General features: G+C 41.3%; 1 protein-coding gene across 1 annotated transcript in view; it reads right to left on the reverse strand.

Annotated features, from left to right (window-relative positions):
- The window catches only part of HHIP (hedgehog interacting protein), a 74,883-nt gene extending 59,145 nt beyond the window's left edge, over positions 1–15,738 (reverse strand). The window contains exons 1-3 of the mRNA XM_036382523.2: positions 15,023–15,738; positions 7,838–8,033; positions 589–745 (exon numbers count right to left, since the gene is read on the reverse strand). Of these exons, the coding sequence (XP_036238416.1) occupies positions 589–745; positions 7,838–8,033; positions 15,023–15,289 (620 nt within the window). The 5' untranslated portion in view covers positions 15,290–15,738. The remainder of the gene's footprint in view (positions 1–588; positions 746–7,837; positions 8,034–15,022) is intronic.
- Between the last annotated feature and the right edge of the window lie 447 nt (positions 15,739–16,185).

Consider the following 16,185-nt stretch of genomic DNA (forward strand, 5'->3'; position numbering starts at 1 on the left):
GCATACAAAAAAGAGAACATTAAATAAACTTAGATCCAAAATGTAGAGCAAGTTGGCGAAAGAAGAGAATAATTTAGAAATACAGAATTTCTACTGTAAAACAAACAGAGTAAATTTCATCTCTTGGATAAAATTTGGATTCTGATATCTATTTTAAAATAATGACTTATGATGGAATAATCTAATTTAATTACTTTCACAAAAAAACCCTCCACAAATGAAATAAATTGAAGATAATGATATAAATTTACTAATAACCTTATTATTGTTTTTTAGTAATATTAAATTTAGGTACAGATTACTTCCCAGAACTATGAATGATCCATGGTCTGGACAATAACCAAGATCCACAGGGTGGATCAGAGCAGGATTCTAACACCTTTTCAGCAAGGCAAACATCAAATGGTACTGTAGTGCTGAAGCTCGTGTAACTTTCTCTTTTGACGTGCACTAGCAGCAGCAAAAGAAAGTCACATCTGGAAAACACAGCTGCTCAGCATAAGCACACACGGAGCTGTTTCACTGTGAAAACCACAGGCTTTGCTAGGGGGGTTTTTTCAGCATTAAACAGCATTTATCTTTATGAACCTGCTGATCTCTTCCTCTTTGTCGTATTCTTCCATGTGGTCCAGGGAGTTAGAAGCTGGCCCTCGCACTTGTTTTCTTGGAAAATCTGGAAAGCACACACCACCATCTTTTCTTGCATAGTAATAGCAAAACTCATCAGCTGTAGTTTGGAGGAAACCTTAAAAATGCAAAAGAGCATACAAATATTTAGTGTGTTGTCATGTCTGCAGTTTTGTGTCATCAAACTCATCTTTAAATAGATTATAGTGGAAAAAGACATTTTAAACAAAGGGCTATCTGCAAAAAGCGAGTCTGCTCTGAGTAAACACAAATGTATAAACACAAACTGAGCATTGCCTTTTACAGTTTATTCATCTGTATTTGTATTAAACCTCATTTTCAGTGTGCTTAAGTTTCATTCAAAATGACACAATAGTTCACTCACTAAAAAATTAAGAGACAAAGTTCAGAGTTGAGGCTGTGACACACTTCTCCCTAATTTTAACCCTATCAATCAAGTGTAGTATCTGCTGTAAAATAGCCTGAGCAGCTTCTGTTTAACTTTTTTTTAAATAAGTGATTAGTTCTAGTGAAAATCTCAGTGAAGACTGTGGTAAAAGACATGCAGTAATAGTTTTGTGGAATGCTGCCAGCAAAGGACATTGGTTGGAGAGGTGAGAAGTGGGAAGTAGTGCTGAAAACTGCACCACATTGACATCCAGCTGGTCTCCCCAGCATTAAAGTAGCTGAGCAGTATCCCATGGTGAAGTCTACTTCCTCAGCCCCATCCCTTGAAAAGGGGATATGTCTCATCCTGCACTGGATGAAAGGTGGTCCTTAGGTTTTAGGTTAAAATGGGAAGGACTTTGAAGACCCAGAGAAACACAAAGTTGATAAAATGGGAGCCTTTGAAGAAAAACCCTTCCACTATTGTTATTACTTTCTTGCATTATCTTAAAGGACGTTAAAAGAAATCTATTTCTGTTCACAAACTTATTTCTAGTCATTTCAATCCAGGTTTAATCAGGAGTATTAAATCTAAGAACACAGAGTCTGGCCAGTTATACATGTACTATTTCACCAGAACATTGTTGAGAGAATATGTCTTAAGTTACCTTTGTTCCTGTTTGCATTACTGGCAGCTGTCTTAGGATGTACTATAGTCCAGGACATAACTCATAGGATACACAGAATTAGCACTTAATTGGAATTAGAGGCCTAATTTATGCATGGCTTTACCACTTGTGAATAATGCAGTAATCCATAGATCTTGGCCATAAAACCTCTGGCTTACAACGTACAATAAAAACTGATCAGGGACAGCTGTGTTTCATTGGAAAATGCCAATTTCTTACAAGCAAAGCTTTTTCAGAAACATTATCAGTTTTGACAAAATTTTACTTAGCATGATGTTTCTGGTCCAAGCTCAAACTTCTGGTCTAAATGAAAAAGACAGAACCAGACAGCAAACCTTGTATCACTATACTCCAATGTCTTGTAATTAGGGTGTTTCATTAGGAAAAGGAATATTCAGGTCAATGCCCCTCATCTGTCAGGCAAGAGTTTGACCCTAAGTCTCCCATTTCCCAAGTAAATGTCCTAACAACGACTTTATTAGCTATCCTGGGGTGGTCTCTCTGTGGCTTTCTTCATGGAAAATTTCGAAAGAGTTCAATTTCTTCCTTATGTGGAATAGGAAAAATTTTTGGATCCCAGAATTCTTGTGGAGTGAAAAGCCTTTCCCACCCAACTATACTTCTTTTCATATATATCTTCCTTTAAAAATATTGGAAAAAATGACAGGAAAAAGCCTGCCTTTGATTTCTATAAAATAATATCTGGAAACACATGGTAGTGTGTTGTGGTGTAGAAGTTTAATTACCATGATTTGGAGCTTCAGTAAATTTCATCTCTGAAGAGCTGCTTTTAATTTATAGTAGTTACTTGGAGAAAATGGGAGATGTAATTTCAAGTGGAACAACTGAAGAGGAATTCTGATATAATCATAGAGTAGGATTCCAAGGCTTGTAAATATAATGCCAAAATCAAAGGTAATCTAAAATCTTGCTGTTGAATTATTTGACTTAAGAATAAAGGGGTTTGTCTTTAATAATTTATTTCTCTAGGCACAGTGGGTCATTTGAAAAAATGCAATAGCAAATTAGAGGTGTACAATTACTAAGAATTTCTAGAATTTTCCAAGTATACAATTTACTAATCAGTAAAGATAAACTTCTCTTGGCTTGAGTGTTATCTTTAGTCAGGGAAACCCAGAGCAGGTTGTGATCCTGTTGTTCACTAAGAACACGTCAATTTTAAATCAGATGCAAACTCACTCAACCAGCACAATGCCTTTTCTTATATGTAAGACTGATCCCTTTGCCTCATGAAATATTTTATCATGCACTAAAGTGCATGGTGCACTGCAGTTGCCTTTTGCTGTTTAGCAAACCCATCAGCAGATTCGAAGAAAGGATAAGGCTCATGGACCATTTCCATTAGAAGCACTTGTAAAAAAGTGGGGCTAGAATTAAGCTAGAATTAAGCTATGAAAAATGTTGCCTTGTTCCTGGAAGGAATCTAACCTCTGTAAATACAGTTTCACCTTTGCATTAAGGGTGGAATATTGCTATTTTGTTCTATAAAAAACATAGTAATTTAGAAAAAAAAACCCTCCATGTCTTATATATGCTCCATTTAACATACTAACAGCTTCACTGAGGACATTTAGAGAAACATTTGCTTCTGCACTCCTATCTGCTTGTAGCCATTTATTATCTTCTTTCTCATGCTTAGATTGTAAGGTCTTTAGTGTACAGTTTGCCATTTTGTTCAGAGTTTGTACAGTGTCCAGAAGAATGGTCCCTGACAAGTGCCCCTAAGCACTAGAATTGTTTGGAGAAAAGGAAAAAAAAAAGTAATAGGGACTGCAACCCTTGGTCCTGTGTGAATTTCTGTACTAACTAATTTATTTTAAAAGACTCATACATATTATTACAAATTTCCGACCAGCTGTGTACGCGTTGACAGAGCGGTGCCTGTGTTAACGAAGAAAATTGAAATCACAAAGGATGATTAAACATCATGTTTAAGTGTCAGATTTTGCACAGGCTTGCATTTCTATGCTAAACTTTGTCTTGCAAACAAGAATCCAACGACAGGCTTTTCAGTTAAGGCAGCTACAGTGAAGGCTTTCTGTGTTCGCCTTTATAAAACACTGTGGGAATAAATTGCAAGATTAAAAGCCTTTTCAAAGGAAAACTGCTCCCAGCTGATCCCCACCTCCTCTCTCCACTTGTATTTGCAGCCAGTTGTTCCTCACACTGTATCTCCCTTCCTGTCCTATCTTCACCAAATGCCACTTTGCTGGATTCCCTGATTACCCATTCCCTTTCCTCTTCTCTCTGACACACAACTCCAGAGCCATGGCAGCAAGTCAAAGTCTTTGCATTGCACACAGGATTGAGTATCATCCACTCATCTGAGTAACCCTGCACTGCCTTTGAGGGCATCTGGAAATCAGGCTCACCTGCTTGATTTCTGCTGTGACCTTGAGCATACAGTTCAACACTCTGTCAAAGCAGCCTTTACCTTTTGGGTTTTTTTTTCCTGATTTGCACCTTTGACAGCTAGATGTGAATTTGTTCACAAAAATCCTACATTCTCCTCTCTTCTCAACTATTTGGTTTTTACTAACCAAACCAAAGATGTGATTTCAGACAGAGTGTTTCAAAATGTACTAAGTCCACTGGTAGCTCACATAATTTCCAACTGGTTTTCAAGTGGCTGGTGACCCTCTTCTCCTGCCCAGACACTGCAAGTTCCTGCACACAGGCAGGGCCAGGCTTGATCCCCTTTGTGCTCTTGTTACCAGTAGCAAATTTACCACCCACTACTATTTTTCTGCAGGTTGACTGTGTTGACTGTGACTATTAATCAGCCATGTTAGAACTTCTGGAAGTGCTCTGTGAGTTGTAGAATTTCTTGAATTCCAATGTTTTGGGCTAGAATTCCAACATTTTGGAACACCCTGTTTGGTGCTTGAAAATTCCCATCAGACATCTCTTCTGGTAATGTCTGGATTCAGATCTGGGCCTGGATCTGAATTCACCCACAATCATCTGGAACCCATTTCTTCAAATGAAAATAATGGAGGCCAGATAGCTCAAAATCTCTCCCATGTCCTTGGATGGCACCATGGCTGTGGCACAGGTTTGTTCCTTAGAATATGCCACTTCCAATGGCATGGATCAAGTTTCTGATTATGTCTAAAGGCAGAATCAGTTGTGGCTTTCCTTTACTATCTGTATTAGTAATAAATATTATACAGTCTTCCCTTTTGGAAAGAGAAAACTTAAAATTCATATTGATGGAAGACACATCATTAAGTCACTTAACTCCACTGTCTCCATCAATAATTTCTTAAACTGAGGCTTGAAGTAAAGATTAGATGAGAAATAATCAGAACAGTTATCTGGAATGAAGCAGAGAATCTCTAATCTCAAAGTCTTGGTGAAACATTACACCCTCCTGCTCATCCATACAATCCTAACAGCTTCTGATATTATTCTGCTTGAATAAAGAATAAGGTCCACTTTTTCTCTCAATATTCTTTATGAAGTTGGTGGAAGTTCTGATTCAGTCATAACTGGTGGGCAAACTGCTGTCTTCAAAAGAGTTAACCAAGGATCTGGTAGAGTTTTCATCTTTGCAGGAGACAGAACGTAAATGAATTTTTGAAGCTAACTCATGAAAATAACTGATGCATAATTTCTCAGCCTTCTTGGTTAATATGTCCTGCTAACATTTCAATCCCAGAAAAGATGCTTGCTGTCTTCAAATGTTAATAATATTTCTCATTTGCACAGGACTTAAGGGATAAAATTGTTTTTGTAGTCAGCAATTTCCTTAAACTCTGTTGTATTGGTGTTCAGAAACAATTAGCACTCCCTAATGGAGGAAGAGTAATTATTCGACATTTTAACAAATGCACAGTGAATCATTGCCAGAGACCTTGGGTTTGGGGCCTGGTAATTTTCAACTCTTTCTAAAATCCTCCAGGCTAAGCTAAAAACACAGCTTCCACATTTTCTGGTTTTTTTCTTTCTTTTGCAATAAATATTATTACGGATATACAAATCTCACAAGGAAAACAGAACCCCCAAATAAGTTATTTTGATTACTTATGTTTCAGAATGTACAAGACTATAAAACTATATTAAAATCCTATAGGCCATCTTCTCAAAAAGAGGGACCTGAATCTTAATGAATATCTTTGGGAAATGCTAGAATAGGTATCAACAACCATGAGTACCAGTCAACTCACCAAATTAATCCTGTTGGTGGATGTAAGCATGCAACAAGTTTTTGTTAGTACAACCTACTTTCAGGACAAGTATTTAGAACAATTATTAGCATCTGATTGATGCAGGAAAAATCCTATTTTAACTGATGCTAAAGTATGTAAGCTCTTTTGCTGCAAAGCACATTGCTCTGCCCAGTGCTAAAGTTATGCTTTCATCTGGTTATCTTTCAAGGCAACCTGGGTGGTCACAAAAAGCACTTGACATCTTGATGCACTTCAGCAGTTTTACATATACACAAACTTTGTAGAAAAATAAATTTGTCATTCGTCACCACATATGTTGATCTGAGGAGTGAGGTTCCTGTGGCTGTAGCTCCTGTGCTGCTCAGCCCTTTCTCATTCTCCCTCCCTCCCTCCACCTCCTCCTTCTTCCCCCCTTTTCCCTCTTTCGCTTTTTTCAATTAAATAATTGTTTCCTCATAAACACAGAATGTCACAAAACAACTCTGAGGGTCTCGTTGTGCAGAATCTGAAAATCCTTTGTGCTAGCTACAAACTCATGTCAAAAATGTCTTTGTGCTGACTTCTTATATGGGCCAAACATTTAGAATATCTAATCTGTTATCGCTGTTCAGCAGGCAGTCTTGGCAACTATGATCTATTCTGCTTTGCTTTGGGGAATGTGATAAAGAGCAAGAAACAGCTGGTTTAAGAAAGCCTTAGAAACATCTCTTAGTTTATAAAGACAATAATAATATTTTCATATTTGAATGGGTTGAGATACATGTTAAACCACAGTAAAGGGAAAAAGTAAGTCAATTCAAAATGTTTTCTCGAGTCAATAAAAGAACACTGCAAAAAAATCCCTGCACTCTTGGGGTTTCAGAGGAAACAAGTACACACTGTAAACATGCAATTAAAAAACTGTCCTGCAAATCCCATCCACTTAAACTATCCCCTTTACTCAAATATGTTTATATTATATTACAAAGCTGTGTTCATATGTTAAAAGTGACTATTCACAAATTCATTTTTCATTTCATTATCAAGTCCTTTTTTCCAGTCTGTGTTACTAGTTTAAAGAAAAAAAAAAAAAAGAAATCTTAACCTATTTAATTATTTTCTCCTGTGTGGCATTGTTTATAAGTAGTGTTTGGACAGGGAAAAAAGCATAGTTTAAAAATGACAGTCTTAAACATATAAATAATTTACTATTGGGAATACCAAAGATGTTATTTAATATAATAGTGTCTTAAGACAGTGTTTGTAAAAGAGCCATCCTCTGCGGTTATTTTGTTGATATAGTTACAAGTGATAGCACACATTTGGTGACTGCCTCAGACAGCACAGGGCAAACTCTGCTTTTGGTTATGTCCAGCTAACTCCACTGACTACACTGAGGAAGTGTTAGGTAAGTCAAGAATTTGCTTGTTAACAGCACGCTGGAAGTGATTCAAAGATCACAGAAGTCTATCAAATAGGGCCCTTTGATTTCAATGGGCTTTAAACCCTGTGGAAAAAACATCAGTTTCTAGGGTAACAAAACCAGAAAAAACACTTTTCTCATCAGCTTTTAGAGGCTACAGCAAACAGCCAGGACCTTTTATTTCTTGCATTTTAAAGCAAACTATCATTTAGAATAGCCTCCTGGATGGCCAGCTGCTTGTTTGCATGATCAGAATGAACACAATAATATTTCAGCAAAGGTAACAGTTTCAGGTGCCTTTGACAACAATCAAACCATGTGTGTTTCGTGGTGAGTTTAACAGGAGGGTGGCAAGAAAGCCCTCAAAGTATTTACCTCCCTACACAAGATGTGCTGGGAAGACATTCTGTCCCTGCTTGGGCAAATTCCCCTGGACATCAGTGGGGATTTTTCCTGGTTAAAAGCTGGATCTATAACTGCTCAGGCAATATCAACATATCAGGATATCATTTAGCCCCATATTTTGTTACAAGTTTTACCTGGTATGTGACCTCTGCAGGTGTAATAGAACTCTTTACAATAGTCTTTGCACAGGTAGGGAAGCATTAGTTCTTTTTCAGGAGTTTCCCCTTTCTCAGGTGAGTGGAATAGGTTCTGAGCGTGAGGTGAGCAGTGTGCACACTTGATTTCCTCCAGTAGCTTCGCACATTCTGTGTTGTTGGTAACAGAAAGGACCTGCAAGCCACAAACCAGAGACAAGTAAACCTGTGACCTGTGTCCCCGTCCTACACAAAGAAAGATTGCATGGCCTCATGCCATAAATAAAGCCAATGGAACCAATACAGTTACTATCAATGTATCGAGTTTCATGTCACCGTTCTGGAGGTGCAAAAGTTATTACTGTGAAACGTGCAATATGCCATTGGTACAGTGAGATTTTAATTTCTCTGATTTCTTGTAGAGGATTCTTACAAAATCTTCTATAAGATTTCCTATCTGAGCTTGCTTCTCAGAGAAGAACAACAGTACTCATGTTATTCTAAGGAACTGTGCCTGTCATCACATAGGCAAACTCTGAACTAGAGGAATCATTTATATAAGAGGGAATTACACCAGCAGGCCTACCCACTTCTCTGACAAGAAATATCTAGAATCCTAACTTGTAAGGCGGCCTACTCAAGTGTTTAGAGACTAAAGCTTAAAATTCTTGCATCAGAACACATCCAGAAAACCATGTCTAGGTATTTGTAAAATAGGTGTATCTTGAACAGCACAAAGCCTGGCTGCTGAAATGACTGCTGTGGAATTCAGCAGGTGCCATGGATTTTTCATGCTTTAAATGCTGCTCTGCTTTTTGCTCTCTCTAATGCACACTGTTTGGAAGTGGGAAACCCTGTATGTTTTCAGACATTTTTCTATTTTAAGTGCAAAAGTAGAATTTGTAATGTCTTGTTTGCGTCAATATGGAAACATTAACTTTGTCCTCTAAAAAAGCATATATTATGGATGCATAGCACTTAAAGAGGCACGAAACCACAACTGATGATGTGTTTAAGAAAACACAGGAGCCGAAGTAGTGCAATGTCATCAAATCATGAAAAATAATGGAAAACAGCATAGTTGTCTTTATTTGCTTTTGAATGTGTGTACTTTATTAATCTATTGTTAACTACATGGATTGTTTTTTGGTCATTCATCCCAATGGTAGGCAGTGGGAAATGTGTTCTCTCTGTTGAGAGGGTCTGAATCCGTTCCAGTGCAAAAACAAAGCTCAGGTTCTTTCTGCTATTTATATAACACAGTTATAAGCAGAGACTGTACGACACTTATGTTAAAAAATATTGATGTCGCAAATATATGTATTGTATGAAATTTGTAAATATTTGCAAATCACATATTTGAAAATATTGCTAGTTTGTCTATAGTTTGTATCTCTGGACTGATTTACAGAAGGACTTTCCAATGTCATTCCCTTGCCGTGTAACATTCAAGGGAACTATCTAAGTTGCTTTTGATAGATAAGTTATTTAGTGCAGGAACACTCTGGATATGCTTGAGTTTGCTATCTCATAGGTCAGCTCTCTTCTAGGATGCTGTACTTTGATAACACAGGTCTGAACTCAGCTTTTTATTTACAGGGCATAATTACATAGAGCTCAAATTGCTTGAGAGAAATGCACTTTCAATTGTTTAAAACAGGTATGTATTCAAAATATTACACAAAATATGGCTCATACATTTAAAAAACATCCCATTTATAACAACCTTAATTTAGAAGGCATTCTCTATCCAGAAAAATTTAGTCTTACCATACATATATTGTCAAAAGACCACCTGAAATGTGCACTAAAGTTTAGTGTTGTAAGTTGGACCACTGATTAGAAGACCACCATTTGGCTTCTACCCTTATTCTGGATGTGCTGCCATTGGCTTCAAAAGAATTCCTCCAGGTTTGCCAGGATCACTAAAAACATTAAATGTTCTGTTCTTCAAACTATCTGTTGTCAAACTATCCTCAGCTTCATAGCACCTGCAGGCAAGTAATGTGATTAACATCTGCCACATATAGTTTATTATCTCTCTTCAAACCTTTCTTGAGAATGTAATTATCCCACATATTTTGTAAAGGGTTTGTCTTTTTTTTAAGCTTTAAGACAGTAATCAATCAGACAGAAATGACCTGTGCATGTTGCATGTATGGCAAAAGGTTTGCCTTAGTTCTGAATTCTTTCAGGAATTTCTTCCATGGCCACAGGTTCTTCACTCCTGAAAAAGTTTGGATTCCTTTTGCTAGATTGCCCATTTGGGCCATAGCAGTAGAATTCTTAACCTCAGTCTTCTTTCTTGAATTTCAAATGTTGTTCTGAGATATGGTAAATCTTGATGACAAGAAGTAAAAATATAGTAATAAGCACTAAAAACTATAACCAAAATACATAACAACTAAAACTTTCAATTTGAATACTGCTGAGGGTTGCAGTTCAGGTAGTAGAGAAGAGACTTGACATGCTTGCAGCAATCCATGCTGCTGAGGCAATGTTCTGCACTAGGCTGAACTTTCCTAAGGGATGCTGTGATTCTGACACAGGGAAGGGGCCTGTATAATTCAGTCAGGTCATTGGCTGCCAAACAGGGCAAAGTCTGAAGCCAACGGGGGATGAGCAAAACCACTATCCATAAATGCTACCTTTAAAGAACATCATGTCACTTGTCTCTTGAAGTAAGGATGAAATAACCCATTTTGGTGCTTCCATCAAAGGACTGTGAGCACAGACCCTTCAAAGTACTTGCCTACATGCAGTAGTACCACCTGGTTTGCAGAAGTCTCAGAAGTTTTCATCAGGGAGTTCATCTCAGACTTTCTTGTGGTAACAGTGTGATGGTATGTTTAGAAGTACAAGTAAACACAAGGTATTACTAGATAAATATTCAGTGTGTTTATTGAATTAACTCTACAGAGATGCAGATAGAAAACTGTACTTCTACTGGAAGGCTCCAGGACACATTGTGAACAGGGGGGGAAAAATAAATTACAGGATGGCAAAGCTAATTTACTGTTTCTTGTGGAAAACGTAATTGACGTTGCCTGGTGATACAAGCTTGCCAACATTTCAATCCTCAAAGTTAAGACAAAAGGATCCTAATCCCCCTGAGCAGCTGCTATCCAGGAATTAACCACAGGAATTCACCCCCTCATGTCATTTCTGGAATGAATCTTGGTCATATAATAGCTAATCGGAAGATTAAGGAATGAGAGTCAATCAATTATCTGAAAATCAAGTACAATGTTACTTAACTTTTAGAATGGTCAAGCAAAATAGGGTGGTAACATTTGCTCTGTGTGAGGTCTGATGTGTAACTCTGTACTGGCTTGGAGATAGGACAAGTCTCTATTCTGAATTTCAGTAAATCGATAATGTATTTATCCTGGAGTATACTAAACCAGTTCTAAGCAGATTCTGAAATACTTATTTAAATGAAGCTTTTTTCTGTTGGATGTCTACTTTGAAAATGACCTTAAAGTTGACAATGGCTTTGGTCTTTTGAAGAAATGTAAACTAATTTCCTGCTTCAATTTTTAAAGTCGTATGTGAAACCATCAAACTGCAGTGGTTTAAACTAACTGTGCTCTGGAAAATATGTAAAACTTCCAAACATTTATTGCAACATGCCTAATAATGATTATGCCTGCTGCTGACTAATTTACAACATCTGTAAGATCATCCTTTAATCTCTAGCCACATGAAAGTAGAACGGGTAGACTAAAGGTAAGATAAATCCTGGAATGCACAGGAAAGCACAGCATACTAAATTGGTTTATCAACAGAAGGAGGAGTGCAAAGAAGAAGAAACAGAAGATGACACAAGAGACAGACAGAAATTCTTTACAACTAATATTGTCATCTGTTTTGTGTACTCTGTCATATCTAGTTAGAGAAAGGCAGTAGAATTTTGATGCTAACAGAAGGAAGAAACCAGTGAAATAAGTCATTGCATTAAGCCATATTTGATATACAAGCATTTATGTCGAAAAATCATGTGCTGACGAGATTGTTCAGCTGTTGAGTTGAACATATGCCTCTTCTGTATTATAGTGCTGGATTATGTCATTAAAGAGTTCAGTTTCAATTTTAGGGTAATATTTAAATAGATCATTGTACTAAGGCAGCTGTTAAAGGGACCCCAAGATGAGTTATTTGTTTAGTTGGATGTGTTCAACAATAGCCTTTGTTCATGAAAGAGCCAGAGCAAACAAATGATTGTAAAAGGGCACACTTGAAAACAATTACTTTTCACCCATTCCTTGACAGCCTTGGCTGTGAAACCATCCAAGGTAGAGAGGACTTCTTTGCCTGTCAGGCTGTAAGCAAACTTTTAGAAAAATTGATATTACAATGTTTGGCTGGGATGTAGCAGCCCTTCATAAACAAGGGGATATTGCCAGAAAAATAAGAGTTAAATGTCAACAACAGGACACAAACATTTTACTTGAGCCAGTGCAGTGTTGTATCTGCTCTTTACAGGAGCTCCATTATTGTTCCCTAAACTGCAGGTGGTGTTTTCATTTATAAGCACAGATCAATAATTTGGTCAAAAATTCTCACAGACCCAGCATCTTAACCAAGAGGCTCTTATTAGAATGTCTACTAAGCATGGTCAATTAATTTTATTTTTTTTTTAAAGATGGCAGTGCTCAGATTTCTGTTAATGGCATGGCCTCTCCATCATGTACGTAGATGATGGAGTTTAAAAAAGCTGGTTTGGGAACTGTAGTAGAACACAGTTTAAAAAAATGTGCTTTTAGAAAAGTTACATTCAAATGTATACCATTAATACTATGCCAAGTCTTCTACAGAATGCCCACCCCATTCTGTCAACTATAAATTACATATATTTTGACATATTTTTAATCATATATCTATATCAGATATGATAAAGCACATTTGTGAGTTTCATTAAAATTAATCTTCAGTGAAAAAAGTCTGATTTTACAACCCTGTACAATAACATTCCTTTAAAAATTTAATTTATGTTTTAAAGAAAATACGAAATGGGTTCAACAGCTCAGGAATAGGTACTGTGGTCACTTCCTCACATTTACATCAGGTTTTTAGTACCGTCAGTAAGAAAAAAAACACATTGCAAAGGAATTAAAAGATCTTTTAAAGTAATAGTAAGAAGAGAATAAACACTTCAACTGCCTGGGGATGGAAAACTAACCAAAATTGCACTTCCAGTTTATTGCATTCAACCAATTACCACAAGGGTCTCCAAGCACTGAATAATCTCAGTAGTATATATGCCACCGAGACATTGCAAACAGGGTGAATTAAGGACATATTTTCCAGTCCTTATTATTTTTTTCCTTTTTTTTCCCCTTCTTTTTCTCCTTTCTTTTTTTTTTTTTTTCCAGCTAGATCTTTCAGGTTATCTGTGTGTGGTTATAGTTTAATTCAATCATCACACAGGAGCCTAATGACACTGTCTCTAGACAACATGAAGAAATATATCTGCCTTGAATCTCAAACTGCTGCTGCATATGGTATGAATAAAGAGAGATCTGCAGCTGAAAACCTGCAGTAAGACAGTTCTCAATCATCTGGGAATAGAGGGGGTAGGACAAATGCTCCCTCAAAAGGCATGAACATTTGGACAGAGCTGGGGACTGAAGGAGAATGATGTTCTCCAGTTTCACCCATTAGTGAACCAACTAACAAACACAATGGTGTTGTTGTTATTCTTTTGCCATAAGCAACAGGACTCTGTGTGTGGGCAGCAGTTTAGTGGGGAGGAGGATAAGTCGACCCCTTTTTGTCCTATTGATTTTTTCCTATTTGCATGACTTGAGCAAATTAAATGATGCAATATGGCTTTTTGTTACAAAACAAAGTGAGAGATACCACCCAGACACATATGTTGATTCGTAGAAGCTGTTTACATGAGAATGGAGTGAAATCTACCGTGAACTGAGCATAAAAATTCGATTCAGGCTGGGTATTTTTTTTTTATTATGCTTGGGCCAGCAAGACTGAAACACAAGTTTTCCAAGAGTCTCTCAGACCTTGACAACTAGAGAGTTGTAACTGAGGAATTCTTAATTAAACCTAAAGGAGGATGAAATGTTAAAAAAAAACCCCAAAATAACAAAAGGAAAGGAAAAGTAATAATATTTTTTTTAAAAGGCACCTGATTGTTTATTTCATGTGCAGTGATTCTTAATGACATTATTCAGCAACTTCCCTCCCCGTGCATACTCCCGGATGCAGCACTGGCCAGCACAGCACAGCTTATCAAACACAGTCCTGCCTGGTTAGGTACCCACGCGTTTGAAAATCTAAGCAACAGGCTGATAAGCAGAATTTAACTTGCTAAAGGATGCAGAGAACTTGACAATTTTAAAAAATCGGTGAGCAGAGGAGGTGCTTCCCTTCACATGACCGCAGCTTGAAATTGGGCAGAGAGGCTGCCAGGTAATGTGCAAAGGCAGAGTATCTCAGGGCACCTGGTGCGACACCGGCCCTGGGCGAGAGCCGGCACACCGGGGCTCCACAGCGGACGCTTCGGGGGGCTTTCGCCGCTGACACCCGGAACCGTGAGTAGCACACGGGCCCCGAGGCGGCCGGAGATCACGGAATGTCCGTACACCGGCACCAAGCCACTATCCGAACCCCCTCCCGAAGTGAGCATGTGGAGCAAACTGGACACGATCTTTCACGCCAGGAAAAGCCCAGCCCGGATGGCACCGCCGGGCGAACGCACAGTCCCTCCGCTGCCACTGCCGCCGCCCGGCTCCTCCGCCCTTCCCCGCAGCAGCGGCGGTACCTGCGGGCAGCCCGGCCTCGCTCCACGGGCACGGCACCGCCGCCGGGGCCGCCGCCGGACACTCGGGCGCTGCGGGCAGAAAGTAACTGGGAGGCAGAGCCGGCGGTAGAGCCGGCACAGCGCTCCCCCCGCGGGGCGCCCGTGTCCCCTCCGGGCGCGGAGCGGAGCCGGCTCCCCGCGCCTCCCGAGGCAGCGTCAGAGCCGCGGCCGGTCCCGCTCCCGCCGCGCCCTCGCCCCCCGGGCGGCAGCGGCCGCCCCCCGCCGCGGCATCGCCCCCACCGCCCGCGTGGGAACGCGGCAGGTTCGCGGCCGGTGCGCGGCTCGGCGCAAAATAATAAAAAAACAGCCCAGAACGCCAAAAACCTCCCCCAAAGCCCGGCGCAGCCCCAGGTGGTGCCTACCTTGGCTTCGGCGTGCGGCAGACCCTGCGCCTCGGCGCGGGAGCAGCAGGACAGGCGGGGGTAGAGGCCGCGGCACATCGCCTCCCCGCCGCCCGCGGCCTCCGGGGACAGCACCCGCCGGTCCCGCTTCTTCAGCCGCCGCGGCGGGGTCCCGTTGAGGCACCTTCTCCTCCGGGCGCCGCTCTCCCCAAACTTGGCATCCCCCTCGAAGAAGCACAGAACCACGGCCACCAGCAGCAGCTTAAACGGCAGCATCTTGAGCATCATGCCTGAGGGAGCGTGTGAATGCACCCAAACCGGGGGTGGGGGGGTGGGTGGGGGGAGAAGGAAGGAGGGGAATCCCACTGACTTTTCTTTGCACTTCAGATCAGGAAACCACCTCCCTCCCCCAGAAGGGGAAAGTCTGGAGGAGAATAATAACAGCGGCGGTTAAAGAGCCGACGGAGGAACAGCACCTCGGCCACCCCCGCTTCTTCCAAAAAGGTGGACGCGAAGAGGCAGGAACGGGGGGGGACCGAGCCCCCGAGCCCGGCGGGAGGATGCTCGAAGCCGGCGAAGTTGTGCGAGCGGCACAGGTTTTAGCAGCTGCCGCTGCCGCGCCGAAGCGCCGAGGCTCGGGGCGGGCCGGGCAGCGGGCGGCGGCAGCAGCCCTTCACTTGTCGTCCCATAGGAAGGGTGTCCCCGCGGCGGGACTGCGGCGGCGGCCGGGCCGGGCGATGCCCCCTCCGCTGCTGCTGCTGCTGCCGGCGGCGGCGGCTGCGGCTCGTCCGGGCTCTCATGTTTCGCTCCCTCTTTTCTTCTTCTTTTTAAGCGGCGCGCGGGGAGGTGCTGCCACCGCGCGCCCTGCACGTCACCCGGCGGCATCCACCGGCCGCGCGTGCCGCCCGTGGGGGCCCGCCGGGAGCGGGAGCGGCGCGGGGGCCGCGCCCGCCGGGAGGGAGAGGCGGCGGGCCCCGCCCCGAGGAGATCCCCCCTCCGGGGGGTCCGGCTGCCCCTTCCCCCCGGAGGAGCGGGAGCCGGGCCTCCCGGAGGGCCGGCGGAGAGAGGGAGGGAAAGAGAGAGAGAGGGGGCGGGAGCCTTCCCGCTCCCCTGTCTCGGCGGGAACCGGGTGGGATCGCGGCGGTGCCCGGCGGAAGGCGAGCGCCGTAGGTGGGTCCTGCGCC

The sequence above is a fragment of the Molothrus ater genome, chromosome 4 (assembly GCF_012460135.2).
Source record: "Molothrus ater isolate BHLD 08-10-18 breed brown headed cowbird chromosome 4, BPBGC_Mater_1.1, whole genome shotgun sequence".
NCBI lineage: Eukaryota > Metazoa > Chordata > Aves > Passeriformes > Icteridae > Molothrus > Molothrus ater.